Raw genomic sequence first — 16,072 nt, forward strand, 5'->3', positions numbered from 1 at the left:
TTTTGAACAAAACCCCATTTTTTAGGTTTATTTTTTAGGACAAAAAAAAACCAAAACCCTCCCCCGGTGCAAGCGGAGCTGCCAAAAATTTTGAGCATCCGCATCCCCCCCCGGCATCAGCAGGGTCCGGCACCCGCGTGGGCTGATTTTTGGGGTGGATTTGGGTAGAAAAGGGATTATTTTTTTTTTTGCTGCTGCTGCTGCTTACTCCCCGAAGTAAATCTTTCCCTCCTCATCCTCACAGAGAGTTTCCAAGCCGGAGGGCAGCTCCCCGAAACGCTTCAGCTCCGACTCATCCACCTTTTTGGGGCCGTCCTCTCCGGATCCAAGGTAGCGTTGGGAAGGGGATGGGGGAGGACTTGGGATCATCACCCAAGTGATAAACCCCGAAGCTTTATTTATTCCGAGCGAGAGAAACGCTGGAATTAAACCACTTAATTTTCCAGAGCCTTTCAAAATCGTATTTAAAATTCCAGCCCTAAATTCAGTGGGTTTACCTTAAAAAAAAAAACCCCTAAATTAAAGAGGGGTTCGAGTTGAAGCTGCTGGTTCGCCACCGGTTCATCATGGCAGATGAGAACTTCTTGGCTGAATAAATTTGAGCAGAAGTAGGTTTTAATTAACCCAATGCTTAAAAATCGGGATTTAATTAATAGCTCCGAAATTAGCTTTAAATGAATTTGCACGCACCCGGGAGTGGGGTGCAGTGAGATAAAGGGTAAAACCCGCAGCGCTGGAGACGTCGGGCTCGGCATGAATAGCTTAAATAAAGGATTTTATATCGCGATAGGCGACGTAAAAGCCCGTCTCTCCCCATCGTCCCAACAGCCCAACGCCCTGCGGGCCATCACGCCGGCGGCGGTGGAGGTGCTGCTGGGGGTGCTGCAGCGGGGAGGCGGGGGGACCCCCCTGGTCCCCGGGCTGCTGAAGCTGGCCTTACGCGGCGTGGTGGCCGTGGTCCACGTGCTGCACGGCAGCAGTCCCGGCGCCGGCCCCGTGCCGTTGCGCGTCCTCCTGGACGGTTACTTCAGGGTGCTCAATTCGGACCTGCCCGTCGCTTCCTTGGCGCCGGAGGCGGCCGGTGGCCTCATCACTCTCCGCGTCCTCATGCTGGGTAGGTGGTTGGGGACGGGGATGGGGATGGGGACGCGGGATGGGTGCTGAGCCACCTCCACCCGGCCGTAGATGCCATCCCGGCCATGCTGAGCTGTGAGGACCGGCCGGTCCTACAAGCCGTCTTTCTCAGCAACAACTGCTTCGAGCACATCATCCGCCTCCTCCAAAACAGCAAGGTACCAGGGTGGCCACGTTGGTGTCCCCCCTTGATGACACCAGGGTTGGGCACCCTCAGCTCCATCCTCACCCTTCCTGGCTCTGAACGATGCCAGGACGGGGCGGCTGCGCTGCAGCAGCATCCCTGGGGTGGGGACACTCCATAACCCCCTTCCCTCTTCCCCCCACCCCGAACCGGGTGCTTCTCCCCGGGGCTGATGCCCACCCCGTGTCCCACAGCTCTACCTCAGCAACTCACGGGAGGCGGGCGAAGCCCAGGACGAGGTCCCTGCGCGGCCGCCAGACGCGGGGCTCCAGCAGGTACCGTGTGGGGCCACCCCATAACCAAACCCCCCAACCTCAGCAGACCCACCACCCCCCACCCCCCATGTCTCCGTAGGTCTTTGACGGCAGCTCCGACGCCATCGCAGTCCACGCGCTCGGGGTGCTCACCGCCATCATGAGCAACTCGCCCTCGGCCAAGGTGCCACCCCATAACCAAACCACCAGGCGTGGTGGGTTCTGTCCCCCCAACCCCGTGACTCAGCAGACCCACCACCCCCATGTCTCCGTAGGTCTTTGACGGCAGCTCCGACGCCATCGCAGTCCACGCTATCGGGGTGCTCACCGCCATCATGAGCAACTCGCCCTCGGCCAAGGTAGGCAGTGGACCAGGGTGGGGGAGACACCCCAAAAATGGCTGGGTTTGGGGGTTTTCATGCTGTGAGGTTGGGTTGGGGTGAAAGCAGCACGTGGTGGGGCTCAGTGCAGGGTCCCACATGCCCGGGTGCTTGCAGGAGGTGTTCAAGGAGCGCATTGGCTATGCCCACCTCTACGAGGTCTTGAGGAGCCAGGGCCAGCCCACCCAACGTCTGCTCCAGGAGCTCCTCAACATGGTGAGCATGCCCGCTTCTCCTTCACGCCGAGCAAAGCCCTCGATGCTGGTGGTTCGTGGTGGAACTCAGCCCCCAGCAGCCCCGTTCCTCGTCCCCCAGTCCTCTCCACCCTGCTAGTTTCCCATCGGCTTCCTCCCGAGGGGTCCTGGGGCCATCTTTAGCTTGGAGTCATGCTCAGCTTTGGGGAGATTTGAGTCCTTTCTGATGTGGTAGTGCTTGCTCTGCTACTGCTGGATGTGCCAACATCTCCAAAATGCCTGATGCACAGGGTCTCCAAGGCGCTTGACACGTGGGGGTCTCTGACATGCTTCATGCATGGGGCTCTCCAGGGCGCTTGATGCACAGCGGTCTCTGAAATGTTTGATGCGTGGGGGTCTCCAAGATGCTTGATGCACAAGGGTCACCAAAATGCTTGATGCACAGGGGTTCCCCAAGACGCTTGATGCATGGGGGTCTCCAAGACTTTTGGTGCACGGGGTCTCCAAGACGCTCGATGCACCAGGGTCTCTGATAGGCTTGATGCACGGGAGTCTCCAAAGCGCTTGATGCACAGGGTCTCTACCACCAGCCCGGGGTGACCAGGGGGAGGATCTGTCCCTCTCCGCAGGGTCAGGGCTGCACCGACCAGCTCTCGTGTTTCGGCAGGCAGTGGAAGGCGACCACAGCTCCTTCCCAGTTCGCCCCATCCGCAACGAGCAACCCCTGCTCATCCTGCTGGCCTGGCTGCCGGTGTTGGCGTGCCGGGAGCTGCAGGTCTTCCTCTCGGGCCAGCTGCGGCGGCTCTGCGAAGCCTCCCTGCCCAGCCGCCTCACCTGCGTCAAGGCGGGCATGGTGGGCTGCCTGCTGGGTGCCCTGGCCACCGAGCCGGCGCTGCCGGCTGCCTGCTCCGAAAATTTACTGGAACTGCTGCGGGCGTTGGGCAGCCTCTCCATCCGCCCCGGGGAGCTGCGGCAGCTGCTGCGGCTGCTGCGGCACGAGCGGGGTCGGGGACCGCATCCCTACACGGCACCCGTCATCCGGGCGCTCTCGGGGATGGCGTGGGTCGAGGGACCTCCCCGGGCGCTGCAGTGCTTCGACCTGACGCCCGGCATGGCGGGTATCATGGTGCCTACCGTCCAGAAGTGGCCCGGCGGTGCCTTCGCCTTCCACGCCTGGTTGTGCCTAAGCGAGGAGGAGCCCGAGCCACCGGCGAGGCCGAAGAGGAGGCAGCTCTACAGGTAATACTCAGGGGAGGGACAGGGGGAGCTGAGGTGAGGATGAGGAGGGGCAGCACCACCATCCCCACCATGCTTCTCCTCCACCAGCTTCTTCACGGCCGGCGGGACAGGCTTTGAGGCGTTCTTCACCGCTGGCGGCGTGTTGGTGGTGGCCGTCTGCACCAAGAAGGACTACATGACGGTGGCATTGCCAGAGTTTGCATTCAACGACTCAGCTTGGGTGAGCATCATCCCCATCCCCGTCCCCATCGCGGGGGGCAACGAGGACACCAGGATGCCTGACGCCCCCTCCCTGTCCCCCCAGCACTGCGTTGACATTGTCCACGTCACCGGCCGCCGGCCATTCGGCCAGAACATCGTCAGCATCTACACCGATGGGCACCTGCGGAAGACAGCGCAGCTCCGCTTCCCCTCCCTCCATGAGGTGGGGGACCCCCCCGGCGCCCAGCCGGACCCCTCCCCGTGGCATGGGGCTGGGGGCTGAGCGCGACTCCTTATCCCTTCCAGTCCTTCACCTCCTGCTGCATCGGCTCCGCGGGCCACCAGACCGCCACCACCACCAGCCACCTGCCAGCGTCCCACGGGCCGGAGCTGGTCTTCCCCCCACGCCCCGCACTCGGCCGCTCCCAGTCCATCCCCGCTGCCCTGGGCCCCCACGCTTGGACCCCCACTCAGCCCCCCACGGAGGGGGTAGTGGCCACCACAGCGGCCGGCAGCCAGGACACCGAGTGGGGCAGCCCCACCTCCCTGGAGGGTCACCTTGGCTCCGTGGCCATCTTCTGTGAGGCTCTGCAGCAAGCCCAGGTCAAGGCGCTCTTCTGCGCGGGTACGTCAGGGTGGGACACGGGAGATGTCTGCAGGGGTGCTGGGGGCAACCGGGGTCTCCTCCACCGTGTCCCAGCTTACCCCAATCCTCTTCCCCTAGGGCCAAACGTCACCTCACCGTTTACACTGGAAGGTGACTTGGTGGAGCTCAGCAGCAAGCTCTTGCTGTACTACACCCCACAGGTGAGGAGAGCCACCCCTCTGGGGATGGGGACAGCACTGGTAGACCCTCTGCCATAGGTGACATCTCCAGGAGCATGAAGGTGCTCCCATGGTGCTCTCTTCTAGGCCTGCAGGAACAACATCTGCCTGGACCTCTCTCCCAGCCACGGCTTGGACGGGAGGCTAACGGGGCACAAGGTGGTCAACTGGGACATCAAGGTACGCTGGGCGCAGGGTGGTCCATCCTGGTCCATCCGCCCTGTGGCGTGGAGGCAGCTGGGCCCCTCCTGGGGTATGGGGCAGGGGCAGGACCCTCAAGGGGTGTTGGATGGCCATGGTGGTTCCCCTGGACCCTACCGGGACTCTGCTACATAGTATTGGGTCCACCAAGGACCTGCCTGACCCATGGGTCCCCTAAGGGACCTGTCTGCCCCATAGGTCCTCAGCCTCCACGGTGGGCACTATGGGTGGTGCAGGGGAACAGGTGCTTTTTGGGGACATGTTTTAGGTTTGTGCTGTAGGATGGGTGAGGGCACACCCCGATCTTCGCTAGCCACAGGGCCTGGCTCTCCCCGGCTTGGGCTGAGCCCGTGAGCAGGCAGGACAGACCCCGGGTGCACGTGCAACCTCCTCCTCTACGCTGCTGTCACCACGCAGCACCCAGCAAAGCCTCTCGCCTCCCTCCGGCAGGACGTGGTCAACTGCGTGGGTGGGATGGGTGTGCTGCTGCCCCTGCTCGAGCAAGTGGTGTCCAAGAAGGAGGAGCCCGAGGATGAGCAGGAGACCAATGACCTGGTGGGGCCAGAGCTGACGTCCTCCAGGAACGCCCAGGGCATGCTCATCCCACTGGGCAAGTCCTCAGGTGAGGACCTCGGGGGACGTGGAGTGGGAGCCGTCCTGCTCGGGTGGCTGTAGATAACCCCGCTGCCACGTGGGTGCTGCCTGGAGCGGGCTGGTGTCTACCATGGGCATGAGAGGTCTTGCCTGGGGCACCAAGAGTTATGGGGTAATGGAGAAACCATTGACATCTTTTAATGTTGTTATGACCTAATTAGTCGTAAACAAGGAGTTCTGGGAAGATGAGGGTGGCTCCAGCCTGCTTACCTCTGGCTTGCCTTTGTGTGGAGTCTCTGGTGTCTTACAGTAGGGCTGGGTTCATGCAGGAGCCTTCTCCTGCATAGGTGAAACGGGCTTTCTCCCAGTACCCAGCTGCTTATTTCCAAGAAGCTCAGAACAACAGAGGTTTCCACTTGCTTAAATTCGGGCGAAATAGGGGAACAGGCTGAAAAGTTTGTAGAGAAGAGTTTGCGGTGGGGTCTCCAGGATGCCCTTTGAAGGTGCTCGCAGCTACCGGCAGGCTCTGCCCCATGCCTTGCAGAGAGCAGGCTGGAGAGGAACAGCGTGGCCGCCTTCCTGCTGCTGGTGAAGAACTTCATCCAGAACCATCCGGTGAACCAGGAGAGCCTGGTGCAGTGCCACGGGCCGGCCATCATCGGGGCGCTGCTGCAGAAGGTGTGGGGGGCTACCAAAGGCTCCATCCCACGGTCCCCGGGGCCGTTCCCCAAGGGCGACGCCGGGGCTGCAAGCCTCCCCTCTCGCCCACGGCAGGTCTCCGGTCCGCTGCTGGACATGAGCACGTTGATGGCCTCGCAGATCCTCATGGAGCAGGTGGCATCTGAGGGCAGCGGGCTCCTGCTGCACCTCCTCTACCAGCATCTCCTTTTCGACTTCCGCATCTGGAGCAACAGCGACTTCGCCGTCCGCTTAGGTGGGAACTGGGGGTGCTTGGGGGTGTTCTTCATCCCAACTGGCCTCCATGGCTACTCACACCTTCTCCCTGCAGGTCATATCCAGTATCTGGCCAACGTTGTCAAGGACCACAAGCAGCGCATCTGCAAGAAGTATGGGGTGCAGTACATCCTCGACTCCATCCGGACGTACTATGGGTGAGCTGCCACTTGTAGCCAGGACCCCCCCCAGTGCTGACGTGGTGGTGGGCTTCACCCCTTGGAGCTGCGGTTTGGGCTAGACACCATTTGCTTGGGGCAATATCCCCACTGCAAGCACCTCATGGGATAATCTTCTGGTGTGAGAGCGTGGTGGTGGGTGCAGGACCTTCCCCTCCCCATGGCCGTGCCCCATCCCCAAGCCTCCACCCAAAGCTGTGCCCAGTCAGCCCCAAAATCCACCCCCAGTGTCTCTCCAGCAGCAGCCAAGAGCATGGTGGTTCCTGCAACAAGCTGATGCCCTTTTCTTGTCTGATCTGATGCGTTTCTGCACGCCCGTGACACTGGGGCTGCTCGCACCCTGCAGAGATCCAAATGCGTGGGGTGGACATTTCCCGGTGGGCAGAGTTGGCCAGAAGGGATGTCCACACCAGGCTGCCCCGGGGCTCCTCAGGCTTCATGGTGGGATTTGGGATCATGCTGGCAATGGGTGACAAGGTGCAGGAGGGTGGTTGTGCACATCCCTAGAGGGAATGCCCATGCATGTCTGTCCATCAGCACCTCCAGGGAGAAGACCACAGCCATCGACGACATCAAGACAGTGCAGATGTCCCTCTTCAGCTTGGTGAAGGATTTCTTCTGCAGGAGCTTCTCTGGGGAGGAGATGCAGAGCTTGCTGAGCTACATGGCCGGGGTGCAGGACGAGCAGCAGGTACGGCACCGAGCCACCCTGGTCCCCAAAGACCTCAGTGTGCCATGGGCTGGCCTGACGCTTGGCAGCAGGTGGGGAGAAGCCGCTGAGGTCCCGGAGGGGTACATGGAGGGCAGTGGACAACCAGCCCCATGTCCTGCAGGTCTGCGGGGCGCTGGAGGTGATCCACAGCTTGCTGAAGGGCTCGCCTGCCCAGGAGCAGCTCTTCGCCTTCCTCTTTGAGCCGGGCCACGTGGAGGTCCTCTTCTCGCTGCTGGTGCAGAAGAAGTTCTCAGATGAAGTGCGGGAGAGGGTCTTCAAGGTAAGGCAGGTCCCCAGCACCAGCCTCTTGCCATCCCCAGCGGCCGGGGGCTTTGCCACAGCGGGGTGGCCACCTCTCTCTGTCTCACCAGGTCCTCTACAAGATGCTGAAGTACGAGAAGGTCCCTGAGCGCAGCAAGAACCGCCTGAAGCTGAAGGACATCGGGTACCAGGGGCTCATCACCTGCCTCAGCGATGTCCCCGGCTCCATGCTGCTCTTCCGCTGCCTCTCGGAGCAGGTCCTCGGGGCAGGTACCGCGTGCCCTGCCGAAACCAGGCTGGCCCTGGCCACCCATCCCAAATGCGTGCCATGGGGTCATCACTGGTGGCTTCCCACAAGGCTCAGCCGGTCTTGGGTCTGGGGGTCTTTGGTGGCTTTTGGGGACAGAAGGACCTGTCCCACCACCGTGCTCTCTCTCCTTGTCCACAGACCCCCCCAACTACAAGGACCTGGTGGCCGTGGTTTACCTGTCCCACCGGGCCGAGCTGACCGTCCGGCTCGATATCTGCCGCAAGGTGAGCGGGGCCATGGGCACAAGGGGCTGTGACCGAGCAGTCGCCCTGGGCCTGAGCTTGCCGGAGCCACCCACGGGCACCCGGCCATGCCCAAACGCGGGGGCCATGGGGATGGTGGTAACACCCCATGCACAGGGCTGCTGGCACGTGGACGTGCCAGCATGGAGGTGGTGCAACCCCAGCACTCCATGATGGTTATGGAGGATCTGGGGTGCTCAAGCATCCTGCCCCTCGGAGGGGACAACCTCCCAAGAGGCTACCAGGAGCTGGGGCAACATCATCGGGTCTCCCCCCGGCTTTCTCTTGCAGCTCTTCCACTTGATCTACGCGCAGCAGGACATGGTGAAGCAGCTGGCGAGGTTGGCCAGCTGGCAGGACACGCTCACCAAGCTCTACGTCAAAGAGTCCTACGAGTCCCGCCAGCACAGCCTGAGCATCGCAGGCAACGGGGGCTCCCCGGAGCTCCTCCGCCTCTCAGACCCCCCCGGCAAAGAGGGGACGAGCCCACCGCCAGCTGAGCTGCAGGAGCTGGACGTCTTCCTGCCGCTGGGCTATGAGGCCTCGGACCAGGAGCTCTCTGAGGGCTTCTCCGACCACTCCATCTCCCCGAGCGGCCGCACCAAGTCCTTCCACTCCTACAACTTCAAGTCTTTCGACTCCTCCGACCGGGCCAGCCGCTCGTCCTCCAACCCCGGTGACGGTCCTCCCTTCGATGGTGTCTACCACCCGCTCTCGCCCTTCTCCACCTCACCCTTCGACCTGGGGCTCGACCTGGCCAGCACCAGCTCCATCGCCACGGCCGAGAGTGGCACACAGACCCCCGCCAGCGGCCCCGGCACCCCCTCGCCCCTGGAGAGCTTCAAGCCCTTCCCGGGGATGCGAGCACGCAAGAGCTCCAGCCTCTCAAACGTCCTGGATGAGAGCAGCTACCAGGACGCGCTGCCCAGTGACAACGTTTCCAACACCAGCAACCCCCAGGTGAGCCCCAAACCATCGTGCCCACCACCCTGGGCTACGCTGGGTATCGGATCTCTCACTCTTCCTCCCTGTTCGCAGCAAACGCCCGAGGAAGAGCTGTGCAACCTCCTGACCAACATTGTCTTCTCGGTGACCTGGCGTGGGGTGGAGGGCTGGGACGATGCAGCGTGGAGGGAACGCGGGCAGGTCTTCTCCGTCCTCACCAAGCTGGGGACAGCGTGCGAGCTGGTGCGGCCCCCTGATGAGATCAAGCGCAGGTGAGTCCTGCGCAGGTCTGGACCGAGGTCCAGGGGGTGCACCCCAAGAGAGGACCACCCTACGGAGCTGCCTGCTCTCCCGCAGCCTGCTGGAGATGATGCTGGAGTCGGCACTGACGGACCTGAAGGAGTCGGGGCCGGCCGCCCTGCCCGGTCTCACCCACAACGCCCTCAAGCTGCTGCGGCTGCTCCAGGACTTCTTGTTCTCTGAGGGACACAACAACCAGGCCCTGTGGAGCGAGAAGGTGGATGGGCACGAGCAGGGGTTCCTGGTCCCAAACCCGAGCTCTGAACCCTAGTGCTAACCCCTAGCCCCTGATGTTAGCCCTGACCCTAAACCCTGACCCTACATGCAGCCCTTGAACCTAACCTTAGAAAATAACTTGTGCCTTAATCCTAAACCATAACCCTAACCCATAGCCAGTAAATCCAACCCTAACCCCTAAACCTAACTCTAAACCTCAGCCCTAGCCCTACACCCTTGCCATAAACCCCAACTCTAACCCTAAGTCTTAACCCTAACCCCGCACCCTTGCTGTGAAGCCCAATCCTATAGCCTAGCCTAACTCCTAATCCTAACCCTTAACCCTAGCCCTACACTGTTACCATAAACGCAATCCCATACTCTAACCCTATATGCTAAGATCTGATCCTAAAACCTATCCCTAACTCATAACCCGTAAATCTAACCCTAACCCTTGCTGTAAACCCTAACAATACACTCTTGCTGTAAAACCTAACCCTAACCCCAATCCTAAACTTTAACCTTAACCCTACACCCTTACTGTAAACCCAAAACCCTAGCCCTATACCCTAAGCTCTATCCCTAAACGATAACCCTAACTCATAACCTCCTAAATCCTAATCGTAAACCTTAACCCTACATCCTTGCCATAAACAGCCTTAACCGCAAATCTATACCCTGGCCCTAATCCCAGTCCCAACCCTTAACCCTAACCCTACACCCTTACTGTAGACTGAAATCCTAACCCTATAACCTAAGCCCTAACCTTAGCTCATAGTTTATAAACCTAACCGTACCTCCCAAATCCTAAACCTTAACCCTGCACACTTGCCGTAAACTTCAACCCTAACCCCAATCCTACACCCTGGCCCTAACCCCAGTCCCAACCCTTAACCCTAACCCTACACCCTTACCATAAACCCATACCCTAAGCCCCAGCCCATAACCCTAATGCCAAACCCTGACTAGTTCGTCACTAGGGTTATGGGCTGGGGCTCTACCCTACCCCTAAACCCTAATCCTAACCCCTACCCGTAACCCAAACCCATGTCAAGCAAAGCCGAGGGTGGCTGGGTGATGGGGACAGACCTGGTGGCTTTGCGCCAAGGCTGGCTGGAGAGGTGAGGGGTGCGCGGCTGGGCGGGGGGCTCACTGTGCCCCCCCCAGATCTACGAGGGGATGAGCAGTCTGCTGGACAAGCTGGGCGTCTGGTACCACCTGGCCAACGGCACCTCCGACCTCAAGGAGATGGCCCAGACGGGTCTACGCGTCCTCGTGGGCTACATCATGCTGCAGGACCCCCAGGTGGGTCAACCCTTCCTGGGGCTCGGGGTGAGACCCCAGCCCTTGGGGCAGGGCAGGTGGCCCCATCTGATGTCCCATGTCCTCCCCCAGCTGCACTCGCTGGCGTACGTGAAGCTGCACAGCCTGCTGCAGACCGCCTCAGCCCCCAAAAAGGACGAGGCTTGCTACCTCCTGGGCAAGCTGGAGACCCCGCTGCGACGCTCGCTGGACGCCAAGTCGGAGACCTTCTCCTGGTTGGTGCCCATCGTCCGGACGCTCATGGACCAGTGCTACGAGACCCTGCAGCTGCAGCTCTTCCTGCCCTCGCTGCCCCCCACCAACGGCAGCCCCACTTTCTATGAGGACTTCCAGCTCTTCTGCACCACCCCGGAGTGGAGGGGCTTCATCGAGAAACACGTGCGTGCCGTGGGGCCACGGGGTGGCGTCGCTGTTGGGGGAACACATTTCCAGGCTTAGAGATGGGTCCGTGCTGCAGCGGGGTCCCCGTGTCACAACCGGGTTGGGACAGCCTGCAAGGGTGACCTCTAGGGCAGGGATGCTCATAGTCTGGATGATGGCTGGTGGGTGCCAAGCCCTGCCAACACCTCCCCTGTTGTCCCGGTTCTCTCGGTAGGTGCAGCCCACCATGGCCCAGTTTGAGATGGACACCTTCGCCAAGAGCCACGACCACATGTCCAATTTCTGGAACGCCTGCTACGACGCCATGATGAGCAGCTCCCAGCGGCGGGAGCAAGAGAAGGCGGCCAGCCGCAAGATGTTCCAGGTACTGCCTGCTCCTTGCCCCTGGGATGTCACCCTGGGGATGTGCTTCTCATCCTGGGGACGTGGTCCTCACCCCGAGGATGTCATCTAAGGGATGTGCTCCTCACTCTGGGGATGTCATCCTAGGGATGTGCTCCTCTCCCTGGGGATATTAATCCTGGGGATGTGCTCCTCATCCCAAGGATGTCACCCTGGGGACATCCTCCTCACCCTGGGGACACGGTCCTCGGGATGTGCTCGTCAACCCAGGGAATGTTGTTTCAGGGATGTGCTCCTCACCCTGGGTACGTGTTCCTCACCCTGGGTACGTGCTCTTCACCCCAGGGACATCATCCAGGGGTCATGGTGATGTGCTCCTCACCCCAAGGATGCCATGCCGGGGATATGCTCCTCACTCTGGGGATGTCATCCTGGAGATGTGCTCCTCACCCCAGGGACGTGCTCCTCACCCTGGGGACATTAATCCTGGGGATGTGCCCTTCATCCTGGGGATGTCATTCTGGGGAGATCCTCCTCACTCTGGGGACATCGTCCTCAGGATGTGCTCCTTATCCTGGGGACATCGTTCTGGGGACATGCTCCTCATCCCAGGGACAACACCCAGGGACATCATCCTGGGGATGTGCTCCTCACCCCAAGGACATCACCCTGGGGACGTGCTCCTCGCTCTGGGGATGTCATCTTAGGGACATGCTCCTCGCCCCAGGGTCATGCTCCTCACCCTGGGGACATTAATCCTGGGAATGTGCTCTTCATCCCAGGGATGCCATCCTGGGCACATGCTCCTTACCACATCACCCTGGGACGTGCTCCTCGCTCTGGGGATGTCATCTTAGGGACATGCTCCTCGCCCCAGGGTCATGCTCCTCACCCTGGGGACATTAATCCTGGGAATGTGCTCTTCATCCCAGGGATGCCATCCTGGGCACATGCTCCTTACCCTGACGACATTGCCCTCAGGAAACGCTCCTCATCCTGGGGACATTGTTCTGGGGATGTGTTCCTCATCCCAGGAACTTCATCCTGGGAATGTGCTCATCATCCTGGGGACATCATCCCGGGGATGTGCTCCTCATCCCAAGTCCGTCATCCTGGGGACATTCTCCTTGCCCTGGGGACATCACCCCATGGACATGCTCCTCACCTCGGGGATGTCCCCAAGCCCCAGCCCTGCTGTCACTTCACTCTCCTCCTCCTTCGGCAGGAGCTGGTGCTGGAGCCGGTGGCAAAGCGCTCCAAGGCGGAAAATGTCCGTCACGCCAACGTGCTCAAGCAGGCCAACAACCACCACAGCACCGTGCTGAAGCAGTGGCGGGGTCTGTGCCGCCTCCTCACCTCACCCCGCTCCGCCTGGGCTGACCGGTGAGCCCCCACCTCGGTCCCTGGGGAGGGGTAGCACGTCTGGGGTTCCCCAGGGTGCCTCACCCCCGCCTGCCCCCCAGGAACCCACCAGAAGTTCGCTGGAAGCTGTCGAGCGCCGAGACCTACTCCCGGATGAGGCTGAAGCTGGTGCCCAACCTGAATTTTGACCAGCACTTGGAGGCCAGTGCCCTACGGGACAACCTGGGTGAGGCTGATGGGAGTGGGGCAACCAGGGCTTCCCCCCATGCCGTGGGCAAGGGCGTGCTACCGGTTGGATTCATGTGGTGGGGTTGAACTGGGAGCTGTCATGGACCCCCTTGGGGTTGGGAGGTGGGATGAGGAACCCTTGCAGGACTCGTCCCCCAGCCGTGGGTGGCTGGGGGTGTCTGCTGACCCCCTTCTCGTTTCAGGAGCCGACCACCTCCACAGCCCCGCCGAGTCCCTCCCGCTTGCCATGGCCAAGGAAGCCAAGGTGAGCGAGCTGGAGGATGACCAGCTGGCTGAGGAGGACCTCCCTGTCCTGGACAACCAGTGAGTGTCCCCATCCCCTGCTGTGGCGCTGGCTCGCCCAGGCTGGGGGTGTCACCAGGGTCTCCTCACCCCCGATGTCACCCAGGGCTGAGCCCAAGGAGCAGAACCAGCGGGAGAAGCTGGTGGTCTCGGAGGACTGCGAGCTCATCACGACAGTGGCCGTTGTCCCCGGCCGCCTGGAGGTGACGACACAGCACGTCTACTTCTACGACGGCAGCAGCGAGAAGGAGGAGACAGAGGGAGGTAACGGCACATGCTCCTTGGGGGGGTCCCTGCAGCAAGGTGGGTTGAGGAACCCCCCACCCATCCCATCTCCTCCAGAAGCCCATCACGCCAGGTGCTGGCCATTTTGGGGGTGGGCTTCTCCCAGCCCCAGGGCGATGCTGGCCTCCATCCCTGCCTCGGGAATTGGGGTCCGGGTGGACAGTGATGCCCGCCGGGCTCTGTGCCCCCCCTGTCTTGGCAGGGATCGGCTACGACTTCAAACGCCCCTTGTCCCACCTGCGCGAGGTCCACCTGCGCCGCTACAACCTGCGCCGCTCCGCACTCGAGCTCTTCTTCATCGACCAGGCCAACTACTTCCTCAACTTCAAAAAAAAGGTGGTGGCACCCTTTCCCCCCACCAAACCCCTCCCGGGGCTGCGGCACTGCCCAGTCTCTGGCCGCTCCACGTCCTACCCGCGTCCCCCCAGGTGAGAAACAAGGTGTACTCCTGCATCCTCGGCCTGCGTCCCCCCAACCAGATATACTTCGGCAGCCGGTCGCCCCAGGAGCTGCTGAAAGCCTCAGGGCTCACCCAGGTACCGGCCCCACCTTGCCCACCCCTGCCCCGTATCTCTCCTTCCCAGATGGCAAAGAGAAGGGTGCCAGCGTGGGATGGGGATGCCCATGGGACCAGGGATGGACGTGGGTTGGAGATGACCATGGGACCAGGGATGGCTGTGGGATGGGGATGGCCATGGGACCTGGGACGGTTGTGGGGCCAGGGGCGACCAGGGACGGCCATGGGACCAGGGATGGCCGTGGGACCAGGGACGGCCGTGGGACCAGGGATGGCCGTGGGACCAGGGACGGCCATGGGGTGGGGATGGCCACAGGACCAGGGATGGCTGTGGGATGAGGTTGGTCATGAGACCAGGGACGGCCATGGGATGGGGATGGCCATGGGACCAGGGATGGCCATGGCACCAGAGACAGCCAGGGGACCAGGGATGGCCATGGGACCAGGGATGGCTGTGGGACAGGGACGGCCATGGGGTGGGGGTGTCTGCCCCCTCTCCTGCCCCCCCCAGCCCATCTCAACTGCCCTCCCTTCACTCCAGAAATGGGTCCTGCGGGAGATCTCCAACTTTGAGTACCTCATGCAGCTGAACACGATCGCAGGGCGCACCTACAACGACCTCTCCCAGTACCCCGTGGTGAGCCCCCCGTGTGCGTCCCCGTCCCCCCAGCAAGCCCGGACCCCCTCAGTCTCACCCACCTCCCGACCCCACCCAGTTCCCCTGGATCCTGCGGGATTACGTCTCGGAGACCCTCGACCTCACCGACCCGTCCGTGTTTCGGGACCTGTCCAAGCCCATCGGGGTGGCCAACGAGCGGCACGCACGGGACGTGAAGGAAAAGTGAGTGTCCCCAAAAAAGGGGGTATGGGGGACATGGGGACCGCCTGGCCGGCTCCCGCTGGACCCCCCCACCTCACCCCCCAGGTACGAGAGCTTCGAGGACCCCACGGGCACCGTGGACAAGTTCCACTACGGCACGCACTACTCCAACGCGGCAGGCGTCATGCACTACCTGATCCGCACCGAGCCCTTCACCACCCTCCACATCCAGCTGCAGAGCGGCAGGTGGGCGCCCAGTGCGGGGACCCTGGGGAGGGGACATGGGGGGGGACGACAAGCGGGCTCCAACCGGGTGTCCTGTGCCACCAGGTTCGACTGCTCAGACCGGCAGTTCCATTCGGTGCCGGCAGCGTGGCAAGCCCGCATGGAGAACCCCGTGGACGTCAAGGAGCTCATCCCCGAGTTCTTCTACTTCCCCGAGTTCCTGGAGAACCAGAATGGTAAGGGGCACCCATCATCCCCACCATGGAGACAGCACCCATGGGAGCACGGTGGGGGTCGGTGTCCCTCACCCCCTGCCCGCCCTGCCTGCAGGCTTCGACCTGGGCTGCCTGCAGCTCTCCAACGAGAAGGTGGGCGACGTGGTGCTGCCCCGGTGGGCGCACTCCCGCGAGGACTTCATCTACCAGCACCGCAAAGCCTTGGTGAGATGATGGAGCCCATCCCAATCCCTCCTCCGCTCCCACCCCTGGGGGGGGGGAGGGTCGTTACGGGGTGTGGCAGGCATTTCTGGCCCTCCCTGATGCCCCATCCTTGGACAGGAGTCGGAGTACGTCTCAGCCCACCTCCACGAGTGGATCGACCTCATTTTTGGGTACAAGCAACGAGGCCCGGCTGCCGTGGAGGCCCTCAACGTCTTCTACTACTGCACCTACGAGGGTGAGCCATGGGGCAGGGAGGTGGGGGGGCACCACCTGCCAGGTGGCCCCCCATGACCAACCCTATCCCCAGGGGCCGTGGACCTGGACGCCATCGCTGACGAGACGCAGAGGAAGGCTCTGGAGGGCATCATCAGCAACTTTGGGCAGACGCCCTGCCAGCTGCTCAAGGTAGCTCATACCCCACCCACCCCACCCCCCAAAAAAATAGCCCCTTTCAGGGGGTCACCCCCCTTCTCATGGGTTCCCTCGCCCCCCCCCCCCCCCCCCCCCCCCCCCCCCCACCC

The 16,072-nt window shown here is 62.0% G+C and overlaps 1 protein-coding gene across 1 annotated transcript in view; it reads left to right on the top strand.

Annotated features, from left to right (window-relative positions):
- The window catches only part of NBEAL2 (neurobeachin like 2), a 26,916-nt gene that overhangs the window by 7,925 nt on the left and 2,919 nt on the right, over window positions 1-16,072 (top strand). Inside the window, exons 2-40 of the mRNA XM_019472523.1 lie at window positions 245-330; window positions 829-1,114; window positions 1,186-1,292; window positions 1,513-1,593; window positions 1,848-1,931; window positions 2,070-2,168; window positions 2,814-3,385; window positions 3,473-3,605; window positions 3,690-3,809; window positions 3,893-4,211; window positions 4,311-4,393; window positions 4,499-4,591; window positions 5,063-5,234; window positions 5,751-5,884; window positions 5,981-6,140; window positions 6,216-6,318; window positions 6,877-7,030; window positions 7,173-7,331; window positions 7,423-7,582; window positions 7,761-7,846; window positions 8,156-8,824; window positions 8,903-9,081; window positions 9,167-9,326; window positions 10,493-10,630; window positions 10,721-11,026; window positions 11,244-11,393; window positions 12,597-12,754; window positions 12,835-12,959; window positions 13,165-13,285; window positions 13,371-13,528; window positions 13,752-13,885; window positions 13,978-14,085; window positions 14,608-14,703; window positions 14,783-14,907; window positions 14,992-15,132; window positions 15,217-15,347; window positions 15,442-15,551; window positions 15,669-15,786; window positions 15,859-16,028. Of these exons, the coding sequence (XP_019328068.1) occupies window positions 245-330; window positions 829-1,114; window positions 1,186-1,292; window positions 1,513-1,593; window positions 1,848-1,931; window positions 2,070-2,168; window positions 2,814-3,385; window positions 3,473-3,605; window positions 3,690-3,809; window positions 3,893-4,211; window positions 4,311-4,393; window positions 4,499-4,591; window positions 5,063-5,234; window positions 5,751-5,884; window positions 5,981-6,140; window positions 6,216-6,318; window positions 6,877-7,030; window positions 7,173-7,331; window positions 7,423-7,582; window positions 7,761-7,846; window positions 8,156-8,824; window positions 8,903-9,081; window positions 9,167-9,326; window positions 10,493-10,630; window positions 10,721-11,026; window positions 11,244-11,393; window positions 12,597-12,754; window positions 12,835-12,959; window positions 13,165-13,285; window positions 13,371-13,528; window positions 13,752-13,885; window positions 13,978-14,085; window positions 14,608-14,703; window positions 14,783-14,907; window positions 14,992-15,132; window positions 15,217-15,347; window positions 15,442-15,551; window positions 15,669-15,786; window positions 15,859-16,028 (6,488 nt within the window). The remainder of the gene's footprint in view (window positions 1-244; window positions 331-828; window positions 1,115-1,185; window positions 1,293-1,512; window positions 1,594-1,847; window positions 1,932-2,069; window positions 2,169-2,813; window positions 3,386-3,472; window positions 3,606-3,689; window positions 3,810-3,892; window positions 4,212-4,310; window positions 4,394-4,498; window positions 4,592-5,062; window positions 5,235-5,750; window positions 5,885-5,980; window positions 6,141-6,215; window positions 6,319-6,876; window positions 7,031-7,172; window positions 7,332-7,422; window positions 7,583-7,760; window positions 7,847-8,155; window positions 8,825-8,902; window positions 9,082-9,166; window positions 9,327-10,492; window positions 10,631-10,720; window positions 11,027-11,243; window positions 11,394-12,596; window positions 12,755-12,834; window positions 12,960-13,164; window positions 13,286-13,370; window positions 13,529-13,751; window positions 13,886-13,977; window positions 14,086-14,607; window positions 14,704-14,782; window positions 14,908-14,991; window positions 15,133-15,216; window positions 15,348-15,441; window positions 15,552-15,668; window positions 15,787-15,858; window positions 16,029-16,072) is intronic.

The sequence above is a fragment of the Aptenodytes forsteri genome, unplaced genomic scaffold (genome assembly GCF_000699145.1).
Source record: "Aptenodytes forsteri isolate BGI_AS27 unplaced genomic scaffold, ASM69914v1 Scaffold52, whole genome shotgun sequence".
NCBI lineage: Eukaryota > Metazoa > Chordata > Aves > Sphenisciformes > Spheniscidae > Aptenodytes > Aptenodytes forsteri.